At 33.8% G+C, this 17,082-nt stretch overlaps 1 protein-coding gene across 9 annotated transcripts in view; it reads left to right on the forward strand.

Annotated features, from left to right (window-relative positions):
• RBM33 (RNA binding motif protein 33) overlaps positions 1 to 17,082 on the forward strand; it is a 168,479-nt gene that overhangs the window by 53,826 nt on the left and 97,571 nt on the right. For 8 of the 9 annotated variants that reach the window (XM_031939523.1, XM_031939520.1, XM_031939521.1 and 5 more), the window contains one exon: positions 1,213 to 1,522. In XM_031939523.1, coding sequence (XP_031795383.1) covers positions 1,213 to 1,522 — 310 coding nt within the window. The remainder of the gene's footprint in view (positions 1 to 1,212; positions 1,523 to 17,082) is intronic. The other variant, XM_031939525.1, reaches the window with a different exon arrangement.

The raw sequence follows: 17,082 nt of genomic DNA on the forward strand, positions 1-17,082 counted from the left end.
CCACCCCTTTACCATGAATGGGTTTAGTTGGTTTAGATCTCAGAAATTACCCAAGATACAGTAGACACATTTTCTAGGTGATAACACTTAACCTTTAATCAGAATTTCTTAGTTTTTCCCTAATGTAATGGAGTGCTATTATTGTTTATTCAGTATGGGAGGATAGTTTTAATTTTTCATATAGATCTAGCATTTGTAAATGTATTTTAATGTCAATTTTATCTCTATGTGTTTTGAAACACACAGAAGCTAAGTATTTTTAATATATTTACAATTTTTTTAGGCTATAGTTTTGCTTTTTGATTTTTTAGTCATTGACATTTCAAGAGCTTAAGTTAAACTGAAGTTAAATAAAATTTTGACCTCTAGTTTGTTTAGATATATTTCCCTTTTGTAAATTCTTAGCAGTCATATAATTTGAAAATCTAAAAATAAAAAAATATTATCATGAGGAATTTATTTTGAGGATAATGGAAGATTAACGTTTATATCCAGAATTTCTAATAATGTTTATAAGATTGCATTGTTGTTATTCTCTAATGTGAAAATTGCTAGACCATCTCTTTTCAGTCTGTTGTTATTCCTAATTCCCAAAGAAACAGTTTTTCCCTCACAATGTTTCATCATTTTTCTTTAGTATATATTTTTAAAAGTGTTGTGTAATTGTGTGGAGAAAACTCTAGCTGAGAACAAGGAATTTGGACCATGCTGATCATATGGTTTACTGGCCAATGTGACCTTAGGAAAGACACTTTAATTTCTTTTTATCTCAATTTCCTTGTCTATATCACTTGTTCAGCTTACATCATTTTGATAGGGTGAGGGAATGTGAAAACATTTAAAAAGCAAAATGCAATATTTATAATAAAATTTCTGTAATATTAAAGAGATATAGGAGAAATGTAGAATGGTCCTGGGTGGCCTGGAATATTTAGTCAGTTGGTCGTTAGTTTTGGACTGATCTTTCTTCAGCAGAATAAGAAAAACCTTATCTTTCTCTTAAATCCCCATGCTTAGTGTTTATTTCATGTTAAACCAATAATCCCACCCCTTTACCATGAATGAGTTTAATTGATTTAGATTTCAGAAATTGTCCAAGATACATTAGGCACATTTTCTAAGTGATAATACTTTACATTTAATCAGAATTCCTTAGTTTTCCCCTAAAATGATTTTTGACTTGTTTGGATTTATTTCTTACTTTGGTTTCAGACTCACTCACCGAGGTTAATTCCACCACCTCAGCCACAGCCACAGCCACAACCACAACCTCCACCTCCACCACCTCCGCCACCACCTCCTCAACAGCAACCTATTAGAAGTCTATTCCAGCAGCAACAGCTACAGCCTCTGCTTCCCTTACAGCATCCACATCATCCTTCTCCTCCTCAAGGAATGCATATGCCACCCCAAATGGAAACACCTAGGATAATGATGACCCCACCACCAGTGACCCCTCAACAACCGAAGAACATACATATAAATCCACATTTCAAAGGAACAGTAGTAACCCCAGTGCAAGGTAAGTCCTTTTGTAATCATCTTTTGTTGAGGAGGGAGCAATAAAGTAAATAGATAACTATATATCTGATAAAGTTTATATTTTTTTTCACTTTATTAAGTTATAATTGACAAAATTCCCTTCTGAGGTTACTATTGATTTCCTGTTCTTTAAGCTTCATAGAGACTTTTTAGCAAAAGTCTTAATTTGTTTTCAAATTAAAATGATTAATTTAAAAAAAAATGTTGCTTTTTTAATGGCTAGCTGTGGCTTTACTATCATTTTTAAAGTATGTTTTCAGAGAATTGCTAAAAAAAAGTGCATACTTATTTTGTTTGACTAATTTCACATTTGAAGAACTAGTATTCTGCTTTTAATAAGGAATTTTATGCTTTTATTTGCCACATAGTTTTCCATGTAGACCACATTGATTTTGCTCTTTAGAAAAAAAGCTCATTTTTCAATAATTGTATGTGAGTGATTCTGATATCAAAGCTTAGGGAAATAAATTTTGTTGCTATATGTAACTAAAGAGGAAAAATTTATATTTTTGCCTTTTATCTGAAATTCAGTAAGCATTTGTTAAATATGTACTATGTTTAAGGCACGGAAGATTCACTGACAAGAGTGAAAAACGTTCATGTCTTTTATATTTTATTTGTCAGAGTTGACATCCTTTTGTTTTGGAGGCTTAGCTACAACCTGTGGCAGAAGACGTTCTTATGAAATTGAGTTCAAGCTAGTTAACACTTTACTCTGCATTAAGGAATTACTAGTTTCTTGCCATGTAGAATGTGATTCCAATAAGAAAAAGAGGTTTCCTATTTTTCATAGGAATTTTTTGATCCCTTTTGATTTTGATCAAATTCAAGGAATTTGATATTGTAGCTGTGATGGCTCTTAGGACATGCAAACCGTCCACAGTGGTACTGGCATAGACACACAGGGAAAACAAGTTAAGTGATTCTGACAAGTTTCTGGCCAGTAATAGAATGTGAAAGGGAAGATAGTGACCAAAAATAAAACCATTTTTAAATAGCAGATTTTTGCTTTAACTTCTTGGAAAAAATAAAGAAATTTTATCTAACAGAGCCTGGCCTTTGTTTCAGATAAAATGGATGGCTCAAAGAAGGACTGTTGAAAGTGATGCTGCTTTCACTTGCTTTAATAACAGTGGAAATGCATTAAATCTAATTTGTCGTATTAATTTTATTTATGTCTGCATCTGTTAATGTTATACATTTTCTTGTTTTTTTTTTTTTTTAAAGCAAGTAGCTAAGTGGTTGAGAGCATGGCAAGTAAACTGACAATTGGTTAGACGCAAGTTTTTACATTAGTCCAACAGAGAAAAAGATTTCTAAAAGCTCATTATGATTCAAGAACTAGTGCTTGTTTTTGATAAGTATTTAGAATTTTTTTACAAGTTAGCTGATTGTTTTATTAGCTTGTAAAACATTTTTTAGCTCTTCTCATCTTTTTTTAATACAGGTTAAAGCAGTGAATCATGAATATGAGTTACTAATGAAATATCCTTGTTGTGTTTTTAATTTTTTTTTTTTTTAAGAAATTGAATCTATACAAGTCTTTTGTGTGCTTTTGGAGGTTGACCTGATACTTTACATTTTGGAATTATTTGAAGTGGGAATTTCTATTCTATTATTGCTTCTTGCTGCTGATTTATTTTTTAACTTGTAAATTTGTTAATAGTTTCAGTTAGTATTTTTGCTGGTTGTCTAGCATGTTCTGAATAAATCATATTATTAGGAACATAGGTATGCCTCTACCTAGCTTCATGCATTTAATTTCTTTCTCTTATCTTATTCCTGTTGCTAGAATTTCTAGGACTGTATCAGATAATAAAGGGGAGAATAGCTTCACTCCTATTGGAAAAGACCAGTATATCTCCATTACATGTGATGCTTTTGTAGAGAGAAGATGACCATAGATAATGCTAGTGCTCTGAGCCCTCCATCTCCTGCTGGATGTGGCATATCCCCTGAGGAAAGGGTGCCAAGGGACAGGGCAGGCCTCTTCCATGTGTTCTAAATCAGACAGTTGTCTCTATCCCAGCACAAGACATCTTTTACTTCTTGTTGTCAGCCTAATCTCCCAGCTGGGTTATAGAAACCTTTGGTGCAAAGAACAATCTCCTCTTCAATTTTATTCTTCCTATTTCTTGCTGTGCCTATTCTTTGAGGGAAGAGGAGTGGTGCCCTCTACTCAACGATAAACATTCTCACATCTTTTGTTCGTATCCTTGACATCCTAGAGACTCTCCAGGTGTAGGTTATCATATCCAGTCAACATCCCTTATTATTTGATTCCTTGTTCTCATCCCCCTCCGAGTTATCCTAAGTCTGCTTCATCCTTTCACTATGCTCTCTGGAATGCCTGTTCCATACCCAAAAACTTAACTTCATTTAAATTTTTCTTCCTTTCCCACTCTTTTTGTCTACTAGTTTGAAGACACATCTTCCTTGGCCACTCTTTTCAGTACTGGCTTCATCTTCATTCATTCACTCTCCTTAGCTCGCTGTTTGAGTGGGAGAAATAGCCTTTCCTTCCCATTGGTACTTCTAGGTTTTTTCCTTTCCTCACATTAGTCAGTAACCTTTCTTCCTTTGAAGTCATTGCTATTCATATCTAACACCCAATCAAAATTTTGGTAGCCATTACTTACAGATGTACAGTTCTGCCCCTTTCCTTTCTCATTAAATTTTATACCTGGCTTACAGTTTTTCACTCCTGTACAGTTCCTGTTCTGATATGAGGGGACTTCACCATATGTCTTAATTCTCCCTTAAATACTCTAAATACTAAGTTCCGCAACATACTCTACTCCTCCATCCCACCTCAACCACACACAAAGATGATCTTCTTTGTTCAGGAATGTATCATTCCATGCTCAAAAATTCTGAAATTCCATCACCCAATCATAATTTTTGTCTTTTCACCTCTCCCTTTGCCTTCCCCTATGTAATCCTACTCTTCATTCACAGTATGACCTTAATCCTTTGACTTTTCAATTTTCCTCCAGCTCATCTCCTTTACACTAGCCGCTTTTTTTTTTTTTTTTTTTTTAACCATTTCTACTTTTTGGTATCTCCATCCCCTTAATTGTAACACTGATTAACATGTAGTCAAGCCCAGTCTTGGACTATTTATGATACTCATTATATCTGCACATACACTTATGCTGTTAAACCATGATGGAGAAAATCATGTAACTGTTTGAATCTACTACTTACTTAAAGTTCATAACTTCAATTGGGTTGTCACTGCTGCTGGAACAGTTCTACTATACCTCCCCAGTTAATTTACTATTTCACTCTCCACAGTTGCTTTTCAAATGTATAATCCATCTTCAAACCTCTTATGACCTCTCCCTTTCCTCCCACTTTCTCAACTGAGAACCTTGCTTCATATTTTACAGAAAAAATTAGTCATTTACTGTGAGTTAATCTTTCCTCCCCTTTTATTCATCTTCTGTCAGATGTTTTCTGTCACTGTTTCGTCGTTTACTTTTGTTCCTCATGGTAAAGTGACCTTATGCTTTATCAAGGCTAACTTCAGAAATCACATTCCATCCTGTCTCTGACAACAGATTGTCTTCTCTGTTACCTCTGCTCTTTTCGCTTATTTTTGGTCTCTTCTCTTCTAATTCATTTCCCACTGCTCTACAAACATGCCCATATTTCTCTGTTGATTTTCTCCAATTTAAGCCATTCATATCTTGTTTGTATATTGTTGCATTAGTTTTTTTAGTAAGTTCTTGAGAACATTGATTGTCTTTTATCTTTGTTTCTCCAAAGTTTCACACAGTGCCTGCTATACAATAGGTGCTTAATAAATTTTATTGGCTAGTTGCCACCCAACCTCTTGTTCTCAATGTGAGTTACAATAGTAACATCAACTGGGAGTATATGCAAGAAAATAGCATCTTCAACTCTCTTTGATCCTCAAAATCCTTCTTTTTAATCACTTTTCCATGTTATAAAGTACTTTGTGGAATGAGCATGGCTTCTAGTTGTTTTTTTATAATGTTTCTACTTTTATGAACAAATCAGAGCTACTTTTCTGCAAGCTCAGCCTGAAGTTAGTATTCCTCCGGGATTGACAAAATGTAATTTTTTTTCTCAAGTAACTGTAGGTAATTTAAAATATGTGGGAGTCTATCTGTCAAGACAAAGCCAGGATTTATATAAACATAATTACAAAACACTTTTCACATAAATAAAGTTAGATGTAAAATAGTTGGAAGACTATCAAGTGCTCATGGATAGGGTGAGTTAATATAATAAAAATGACAATTTTACCTAAATTAATCGATTTATTCAGTACCCTACCAATCAAACTGCAAATAAATTACTTTATAGAACTAGAAAAAATAATAATAAAATTTATCTGGAAAAACAAAAGATCAAGAATTTCAAGAGAATAGATTGGAAAAAAGAATGGAAGGAAATATGGCCTTGCTGTACCATACGTGAAGCTATATTACGAAGCAGTGGTCATCAAAACCATTTGGTACTGGCTAGGAAATAGAGTAAGTAGACCAGTAGAATAGGTTAGGTACACCAGACATAATAATCAATGCCTGTAATAATCTAGTATTTGATAAATCCAAAGACTCTTAGCTTCTGGGAAAAGAAATCAATATTTGAAAACATTGTTGGGAAAATAGCAAGATAGAAACTAGGCAATGACCAGTATCTAACACCCTATGTCAAAATAAGGTTTGATATGAGTTCATGATTAAACCAGTGCAGCCAAGATTAGACTGGAATTAGAAAAACTTGGAAAAAAACCAGTGTTTCTGATAAAGGGTTATTTCTAAAATATGTAGAAAATTGACTCAAATTTATAAGAATATAAGCCATTACCCAGTTGATAAATGGTCAAAGAATATGAAGAGGCAATTTTCAGCTTAAGAAATTAAAGCTATTTCTAGTCATGAAAAAATGCTTTAAATCATTATTTATTAGAGAAATGCAAATTAAGGTAACTCTAAAATACCACTTCACACCTGTCAGGTTTGCTAAGATGACAGGAAAAGATAATGATAAATGTTGGAGGGAATGTGGAAAAACTGAAACACTAATACATTGTTGGTAGAGTTTTGAAGTGATCTAACCATTCTGGAGAGTAATTTGGAACTATGCCCAAAGGGCTATCAAACTGTGCATACCTTGTGATACAGCAATGTCTCTACTGGGTCTGTATCCCAATGAGATAATAAAAAAGGGAAAAGGACCCACATGTGCGAAAATGTTTGTAGTCCCCTTTTTGTAGTGGCAAGGAACTGGAAACTGAGTTGATGCCCATTAGTTGAAGAATGGCTGAGTAAGTTGGTATCTTATATGGTATCTGATAATATGGTATCTGAATGTAATGGAATATTATTTCTACACAAGAAATGATCAGCAGGCTGATTTCAGAAATACGTGGAAAGACTTATAAGTACTGTACTGAGTGAAGTGAGTAGATCCAAGAGAACATTGTACATAGCAGCAAGGTCATTTGATGATCAATTGTGATGGACTTGGCTCTTTTTAACAGTGAAGTGATTCAAGGCATTTTTAATGGATTTGGGATGGAAGGAGCCATCTGCATCAAGAGAGAGAACTGTGAAGACTGAATGTAGATGAAAGCATTGTGTATTCACTTTTTTTTTTAATGGTGGTATTGTTTGCTTGTTTTTTTCTTTGTGTTTTTTTCCCCATTTGATCTGATTTTTCTTGAGCAGCATAATGAATGTGGAAATACATTTAGAAAAATTACGTATGTTTAGCTTATAGTGGATTACCTGCTATCTAGGAGAGGGATGAAGGGATATAGATAAGGAGAAAAATTTGTAATGTAGGGTTTTGCAAGGGTGAATGTTGAAAACTATGTAGTTGAAAAGCCAAAACCTATTATTAAAAAAATTAAAAAGAGCAATTAAGGAGCTATGGGCAAAAAGAACTTAAGATTGGTATATAAATAAATATGTAAGTTTAGGTTTTCATCTCCCAAAAATGTGCCTTACGCCAGTAAAGTTATAGATCTAGATCAAAACAAATTAGATTTTTGATTGTATAACTTTTCTCTCTGCCTTTTCTCACTTCTATTCTTATCTGCCTAGCATAGGGCTATACATATGGTTAAGTACTTAGTATTGTGACTTGGATGCATTTTATGTGGTTGTACCTTAAAACAATTGTGTGTTTTGAATAAGCAGGCTTTCTTTGAGCATGCTCATTTGAAAAGAAAAGTAAGTTATTTTTCTGCTTATACTTTAAAGACTTCTTAAAAGATTTTTTCCAATCATAATTGGCAGTTTTTATCTGAAAAACATACAAATTGTTTATGTTAAAATTACTTCAAGGAATGATTGCTGCACATTAAGTCAGTGATACCTGTAAGATTTTGGCTGTAACCTCATTTGCTTATAAATAATGGAGTCTGCATTTTATCAGTCAAAATCTTTTTGCATAAAAAAAGTTCCATGAAGGGATTGTTCGCAGTAGAATATTAGTATATGGACTTTGTTCTTTCTTTGCATTTACTAGAGAGACCCATTCATTGTTCCTAAAGGGCAGTGAATACTGACTTGTCTACTTGTTGCATTGCCCCTTGCTTAGCTAGCATAGTGATTTATCTATAGTAGGCATTAATAAATATATCAATATTTCTACATCTTAATATTGAATTGTAACATTCAGGCTATTTTGTCCTGAGTCTGTACACAGTACTGTATTATGTATCTAGAATACACCTGGTCCAGACAAAGGAATCTTTGTTTCCCTCAATTCCCTCCATAGCCAACAAAATCTCACACTTTTTTGCAGGCTCCTGAGTTGTTAACAAAAAAAAAAGCTTTTGAAAAAAGTCAAAGTTTTGATTCACATTATGGAAGGAAAGGAGTTCTCTTTGTAAATGAGCAGTGTGTCTAAAAGACCAATTTTCTTTTCTTTTTCTTTCTTTTTTTTTTTTTAATTAATAATTCTGAGAATGGTAAAAGCACCAGAAATCAAAAGAGATGGGAAGGGAGAAAATGAAGTAAAATGCCACAGAAATTAGAAATAACAGGATTGGGGGTGGCTGGCAACATATACTACATAGTAGGAGAGAAAAAAAGTTGATGGTGATGAGACAGAAGATAGAGTTTTTCTGAAAACTAGAGGCAAACTGCTTTCTGCAGCTCAGAAGCCAAAACCAGTTTAGTTATTAATTAAATACATACTGTGTATCAAGTATTGTACTCACACTTATTGAAATGAAATAAATAAAAACAGAACAGATCCAACTCTCAAGAACTTACTATATTTCTAGAAAGAAGGGACATCCCTCAACAGAAATAAGCATGTTAGGAAAAGATAATAAGTTTTGGTTTAAACAACATTTCCAACAAAATTTTTTATAGTCAAAAGTTGTGGTTTTTCCAGTAGTAATGTATGACTGTGAGAGTTGGACTATTAAGGAAACTGAGCACTACAGAATCAATGCTTTTGAATTGTGGTACTGGAGAACTCTTGAGAACCTTTGGACAGCAATAAAATCAAATTGGGCAATACTTAGAGGAATTAATTCAGACTCTTCATTGAAAGTACAACTACTGAAGATATATCTTCAATATATAGAGTGCAAAGTGAAAAGACAGGATTCATTGGAAAAGACTGATGTTAGCAAAGATTGAAGGCTAAAGGAGAAGGAGATGTGAGAGATGGATAGTGTCATGGAAGCAAGGAACATTAGCTTGGACAAACTTCCAGATATAATGGAGGATAGAAGAGCCTGGTGTTCATGGGGTCATGAAGAGTCAGAGATCACAGAAAGAGAACAAAAAAGGTTTTGAGATGTCTATGAGGAATCCATTTGAAAATGTCTAATAGATGGTGATGTACTGAATATCAAGAATTATACTAAAATTGGATATCTAAATCTGGGCATCATTTGCATAAAGATGATTACTGAATCTATTGGAGCTTGTGAAATCACAGAGAGTACAAGGGGGCCCTCCTAGAAAAAAGCATTTTGAAATCTGTAATTAGGGTTAAAACGTGGATGATGCTACTGGATAGAAGATTGAGAAAAACTAGTCAGATGGAAGGGGGGCAAAAACAAGTCAGAAGAAAGTTTTTAGGTAGTTTGTTTAGTAGTATCAGTTGCTTTAATTCTGTTCTGCTGAAATTATATCATTTGTAGAGTAGTTCTGTAGTGTTGGGATAATATTTGAGATCTCAGTCATACTATAGACTTTGTGCCATGCTATGGGCATTTCTATATTACGGACAGATGAAGATCCTGGTAACCCTTTTATTAACCCTTAAAATGGTACATCATAGGGTCATATGAGCCTTAGGATATATATTTTATTGCCAGGTAATTGTATCATTCCATAAGTTTAGAGTTTGTTCACCTTGAAGAAGGGGTATTGTTTGGAAATGGCCATTGTCTTATCTGATGTAATCTTACTGAGTCAGCCTCTATATCTGTATTCCAAATTATAGTCAACTATACTATATCACATAAAAATAAACTTGAGTCATTCACAAAAATGATTTATTTCAAAAGGCAACAGCAAGACAGGGAAAAAGGCTGAACCTGTCCAAATATATGTGGAAGAAATAAATGCTAGAGGAGACAGAAGTCTAAAATTATGCAGCTTTTGCAAGGAGCCATTCTTAGTCCTCCTTAATGTTAATGTATTCCTTCTGTTATTCCCAGTTTAGACTGTGTGTCTTGTTTGTACATGTTTGCATGTTGTTTCTCCCATTAGATTGTGAGTTTCCTCGAGAGTTGGGGTTGTTTTTTCCAGTATCTCTAGTACTAGCACAGTCCTTTGTACATAATAAGTGCTTGATAAATGCTTGTTGTGTTTATTTGATTAAAATGTTCTGTTTTCAGAATATATCAAAATGAACAGAGAAATAAAAGCTACTGAAGAATCATTGACAAGTACTGACCCATATACTTCATTCTTGTCTATAAAAATATTATGAGGAGTAGGGGTATTCAGTTTGAAGATTTCACATCTGACTTTATATGTGGACCACATTTTTATGGTCATCTGCACAGTTGATTATGCAAAAAATCCTCCTTATTTGTTGATTTAAGCAAGTATTTTACTAAGCAAAATGTAACTTTAAGAGCTCTCCTTACACAAGTTGCTTCTCTTATGCACATTAGAATTATGCAAAATTTTATTACAGCCTTTACTTTAGAGAAAATTCAAGTGCACTGGGGAATTTTGCTGTAATCCATGGTATCAAACAGGGAAACATTTTTGTGTTTTTTAATTTTTTTTCTCCAAAGACATTGCCCAATGTTGTGGAGTATGTGATACATGAGGTCCAAATAAAAGATTGCTTACTCAGTACCAGGCACATACAAAGAATCAGCAATCCCAACTCCCATTCAAATGGGAGAGGAGAATACATATAAAAATATTTATATAGTAAAAAGAAATTTTTACAAGATAGTTAAATATAAATGAACTCTAATAATAAACTACTCTAGGATCAGATATAAAATTGTCTGTTTGACTTTTAAAGCCTATTGTCACCTAGCATCTTCTACCTTTCCAGTCTTTATATACTTTATTTCCCATATATTTTGTGGTCCAGTGACACAAGGCTCCTTGCTACCTCTTGAACACAATATTCTTATCACCCTACTTGGTGCATGTTAATTGGCCCTTCTCTGTACTTGAAATTCTCTCCTTCTAATATATCTTATTGCTTCCTTCAAGTTCCATATAAAAATTCCATTTTTCTCCCCTCTGAGGCAATTGGGCTTAAGTGACTTGCCTAGGGTCACACAACTAGGAAGTGTTAAGTGTCTGAGACCAGATTTGAACTCGGGTCCTCCTGACTTCAGGGCTGGTGCTCTATCCACTGCACCGTATAGCTGCCCCCAAAATTCCATTTTTTTTAAAATAACTTTTTATTGACAGAACCCATGCCAGGGTAATTTTTTTTACTACATTATCCCTTGTACTCACTTCTGTTGCGATTTTTCCCCTCCCTCACTCCACCCCCTCTCCCAGATGGCAAGCAGTCCTATACATGTTAAATAGGTTACAGTAGATCTTGGATACAATATATGTGTGCAGAACCGAACAGTTCTCTTGTTGCTCAGGGAAAATTTGATTTAGAAGGTATAAATAACCTGGGAAAAAGAACAAAAATGCAAGCGGTTTACATTCATTTCCTAGTGTTCTTTCTTTGGGTGTAGCTGCTTCTGTCCATCCTTGATCAATTGAAACTAAGTTAGATCTTCTCTTTGTTGAAGAAATCCACTTCCATCAGAATACATCCTCATACAGTATCATATATAATGATCTCCTGGTTCTGCTCATTTCACTCAGCATCAGTTGATGTAAGTCTCGCCAATCCTCTCTGTATTTATCCTGCTGGTCATTTCTTACAGAACAATAATATTCCATAACATTCATATACCACAATTTACCCAACCATTCTCCAATTGATGGGCATCCATTCATTTTCCAGCTTCTAGCCACTACAAACAGGGCTGCCACAAACATTTTGGCACATATAGGTCCCTTTTCCTTCTTTAGTATCTCTTTGGGGTATAAGCCCAGGTGAAACACTGCTGGATCAAAGGGTATGCACAGTTTGATAATTTTTTGAGCATAGTTCCAAATTGCTCTCCAGAATGACTGGATGTGTTCACAATTCCACCAACAATGTATCAGAGTCCCTGTTTTCCCACATCCCCTCCAACATTCCGCTTAACAAGGCTTTCCTGACTCACCTTAATATAAGTGCATTCCCTCCATCATTATGTTTGATTCAAACTGTGTATCTATCTTGTTTCTGCATAGTTGTTTGCATGTGGTCTCCTCCATTAATCTATGAGTTCTTTGAGAGCAAGATCTAGTTTTATTATTGACCTTTTTTGTTTGTTTTACTTTTCTTTGTATTTTAAGAGCTTAGCACAGTACAGGTCACACAGTAAAGTACTTAGTAAATGCTTACTGACTTGATTACAAAGTAGTTGAGGAACAAGGGCCCTAACATTTAGAGGGCTCAGGAAAGAATTCATGCAGAAAATAGTATCTGAACTTATCTTTATAGACTTTAATTCTTAACTGAAGATAAAATCCAAAATATTGTAAAATAGTTTTTATAGCATTAGTGAGAACAAAGTGGATTGAAAAAAAAGTAGTTTCTTATATTAACCCTAATTTCAACACTCAATTAGCCATATGACTGTGAACAATTCATTGAGGAGCATACATTTTTTCACCTGTAAAATAAAAATAAAACTTGTTTTATGTGCTTTTGTAAAGGTAGTACTCTATAAACCTAAAAGTGCCTAGTTCACTTGAATTTATATCGTTGGGCTTATTTTGAACAAATGTTACAGAGAATCATTGCACTTAGCCTAGAATTAGGTAAGAAATAAAAATTAAGCTGCATGGTCACTTGGAAAATTATGCTGTTTTTAGTAATTGCAAATTTTTTGCTGCTATAAATGTTTGCCTTGATCATCATCAGTATTCTTTCGGTGACGCTAAGTGATTGCCAGTTCTAGAATATTTTAATTTTAGAAGAATTATGCTCATAAATGATGATGGAATGATGCACAGATCATTGTTATATAACCATTGTCCCTTGTACTTTCCTCTCAAGATTGTTAGGATTAAATGAGATAATATTTATAAAGTACTTAGCATAGAATCTGGCATATAGTTAATTTTAATAATTTGTTCTCTCCCTTTTCTTGTCTACTAGGAATTGGGAAGAAAAGGTAGAATTGGTAGTCAGTAAGGAATCTCTAATATGAGTAGGGAAATACAGTTTCATTTTTATGTTGCTCCTTTTTTGTGTCTCAGTAACAGTGTTGAGGTTATTTCACATTAGTTTATAAGTACCTGTGAATGTCCATATTTAACATTGTTGGGACATAAGGAAAAACATCCCAGAATCCTCAACATTGTATATTTAATTATACCTTTTCCCTTGCGATTTGCCTGGTTGTCCAACTCTCTATACTGTTCTTGTTCCTTTTCTATTCATTACCATATATAGGTAAGTTTTATTACATATAATAGATCCATTTTCTTTTAATGATTCCTAAGCACATTAATTAATTTAAAGTCAGGTTAGTAATGTTTATTCAATCCCCAAGATGCTTTCATTTTTGAATATTTATGACCTGATTTTATTCTTTTTCTCTTCTGAAAAGGAAAGGGGAAAAAATTCTGAAATAGATGTGTCTACTTTCTCTCTTCTTGCTTATTTTACAACCTTTCAAGATCTGGCTTCCAAATTCATCACTCAACAAAAATTGTTCTTTGAACTTTGGAATGCTTTTTAAATCGCTAGATCTGATTGTTTCTTCTCAGTCTTCATCCTCCTTGATTCCTTTATCAAGCATTTGCTGTTGTTCATCTTCCTCTCATTGGAAACATTTTTCTGGGGTTTTGTGACACTGTTCCTTTTTACCTTTGTGATCACTCGTTAATTTTCTTTGGTGGTTTATCATCCAAATGATGTTTTCATATTGGAGGTGTTTCCTAATTCTGTCCTGGATACTCTCCATTTTTTTCATATAGTGAGTAAGTTTAATTTGATTATCGCCTCTACCATAGCCTATTGGTCTATATTTCCCAGTCTCTCCTCTGAGCTCCATTTTCATGTTACCAAGTACTTGTTGGACATTTATTTTTTTTTTTAATATTTTATTTGATTTAATCAACCAAGATCCACATTTCTCCTTCCCAAACCCCAATTTAGAAAATAGAAAAAACAAAACCAATTGAGAAAATGTGAAGTATTAATCAAAACAATTTTCTATCCAAATTTTTTTTGACTCATTCTGTATTCTGAGTCCTTTATTTCTCTATCAGAAGGAGAGGAGCCAATTTCTTCATTAGTACCCTGGAATCCAGGTTGATCATTATGGTGATAATATTCTATCATATTTATGTATCGCAACTTTTTTTTTTCAACTATTCCCCGTTTTAGGGCGTATCCTCTTGAATTCTCATTCTCTATCACCTTAAAAAGAGATGTAAATATTTTTGTGTATTAAACTTTGTTTTGTTTCCCTTAACCCACCTTTCCACTAATTCCTTCTACCTTCTTGAATTAAATGTATTTCTGTAAGTTTGTGTGTGTATATATTTTTCTTTGACCATTTCAGGTGAGAAAGAAGTTAAAGTGTCAGCTTGAACTCCTTCTACCCCGTTTTCCATGTGCATAATGATTACGTGATAGCATTTTAACTCTCTTCACTTCCTCCCCAAACACACACAGCATATTTCTATTCCCCTCTTTTTCCATTCTTTTCTTTAAGCTCATCAAACTATAACACAAACATTTCTAGGCCTGGTTTAATTAGGTTACCTCTTTGAATTGAGATGATGATAATGGAGTTTAGAGAGAACATTATCTTCCCATATTTGAGTATAAAACAGTTTTTCCTTGTTTTGTCATGGTTCATTCATGTGTGATCCTGACTATGACTCCTTGGTACTTTCCTTTTTTCTGGCTACTAGTATTTTTTCTTTGACTGGGAAGTCCTGGTTTGGAGGTATGATATTCTTGGGAGTTTTCATTTGGGGTGGTCAGTGTATTCTTTTTATCTCCACTTTGCCTTCAGCTTCTAAGAGATTTGGGAATTTTTTTTTCAAGATTTATTGAAATATGCTGTCCAGGTTCTTTTTTTGGTTGTGATATTCAGATAGTCTATGGTTTTAAATTATTTTCCTTGAACTGTTTACCAGATCAGTTTTCACTATGAGATACTTTATATATTCTATTTTTTCTAGCCATTTGATTTTGTTTTAATATTTCTTGATGCCTTATGAAATTACTGTTTTTTGTTTGGTCATTTTGAGTTTTCAGGAGTTTGTTGCTTAGGTAACATTGTTTACCTCTTGTGTCAGTCTTTCTATTTTTTCCATGTTTCTTATTTCTTTTATAATTCTTTTTTGGCAAGTGCTCTCATTCTATTTATAAAAACATTTTAAACTTTTTTCACTTGGTATGATGGAGTTTTTTTTTTTTTTTTTTTTTTTTTTTTTTTTTTTTTTGTTCTAGCTTACTTCCTAGTTTTGGACTTGATGTTTGGAGATAATCTTGATAGAGATAACCCCTACTTGGGTTGATCCTTTTTCTACTACTTTTTTTTTTTTTTTTGGTATTGAATACTGTGTTATTTGTGGCTTGCAGGGAAAAACTGGGAATTGGCAAGATTTCAGTGCTCCCCACAGTAGTCTGATTCAGGGTAAAATCTGATAGCTGATCCTGGCCCCCTACTTCCAAACTTCCCCCAACTCTGTTGAAGGAGTAAAGTGCTGCTGGACTCCACCTCTTATCAACAAATCCTTTTGTATTCATAGCAGAATTACAGATTCTCTTTTGGTCTGGGATTCCTGCCTTGGTTATTTGTTAAAATTATTTACCATAAACACAATAATGATCATGCCACTTCCCGATTCAATAACCTCCAGTGTCTCTCTATTGCCTATAAAGTCCTGAGTTTTAAAATTCTTTATAATCTGGTCCCCTCCTTCCATTTCATCTTCATTGCACATGATTCCCCTTCCAACATTCTTTGATCCAGTTAGCCTGGAATTCTTACTGTTCTTAATTTTGCCATCCTTGTTCCATCCTTTCCACTGAATTTACTTCATGTGTGCAATGTGCTTCTCCCTCACCTTGTAGAATCCTTTACTTTCTTGTGTGGAGGGTTGACCTTATATTTTCCTAATCCCCTACTCCCTATAATTACTAGTACCTCCCTTAACTACCTTGTATTTATTCATTTTTAAAATTCTAGGTCTACTTATTGTATATGTTTATTTTGTCTCCTCTGAAAAAATGTACTTTTTATGACAAGAATTATTTCAGTTATTTTCTTGGATGCCCTGTGTCTGGCATAGTTCTTGGCTCATTGTAAGCATTTATAAATTGCCTGTTCATTGATTGGACCTTTGAGCTTTGCTGCCTTTTTCTCTGACATCTGCAACTTGTTAGCAATGGCAGTTTACATGCTAGAAATGGTAGAAAACAATAGTGAAGATTTTTATATGTCTGCTAAAGGAGATGGAGCTAATTTTGTGACTGGAGTGAGATCTAGAAATGATACATTGATGTATTAAGATTTTCAGACTTAGAGAGCAAGTTTTCATACACTGGATATACTGGGGGAGACAGAGGGAAATGGAGCCAATTTGTGCAAAAGTGTAGAGGATATTTATGGGAACACTTTGTATTTTGCAGAATCATTTCCATTTTTAAAAAAGTTTAATTTTTGGATGTAAAGGATTAGCTCTCAGCTGTTTAGAACACCTAGTCTTCTGTATTTTGGGTAGCAGAGGTTTTATTCATAATCACTTTATTGAATTCTAATAATTTGTGATAGCAAGTTTTGTTATTTTCCCTTTAAAATGGTAATGCATTTAAATATGGATCTGTTAGAAGGGAATGCAGCTATTGTGGGTGGAGGGGGGGGGGGAGGAAGGTAGGTTGGCACAAAACGAAAAAATCATTGTGTTGAAAGGACCTAAAATACAGTAGATTAGGTGAGCCACAGGAAGATAAAGTGGAAATAATACTGAATTT

Source organism: Sarcophilus harrisii, chromosome 5, assembly GCF_902635505.1.
Source record: "Sarcophilus harrisii chromosome 5, mSarHar1.11, whole genome shotgun sequence".
Lineage (NCBI taxonomy): Eukaryota > Metazoa > Chordata > Mammalia > Dasyuromorphia > Dasyuridae > Sarcophilus > Sarcophilus harrisii.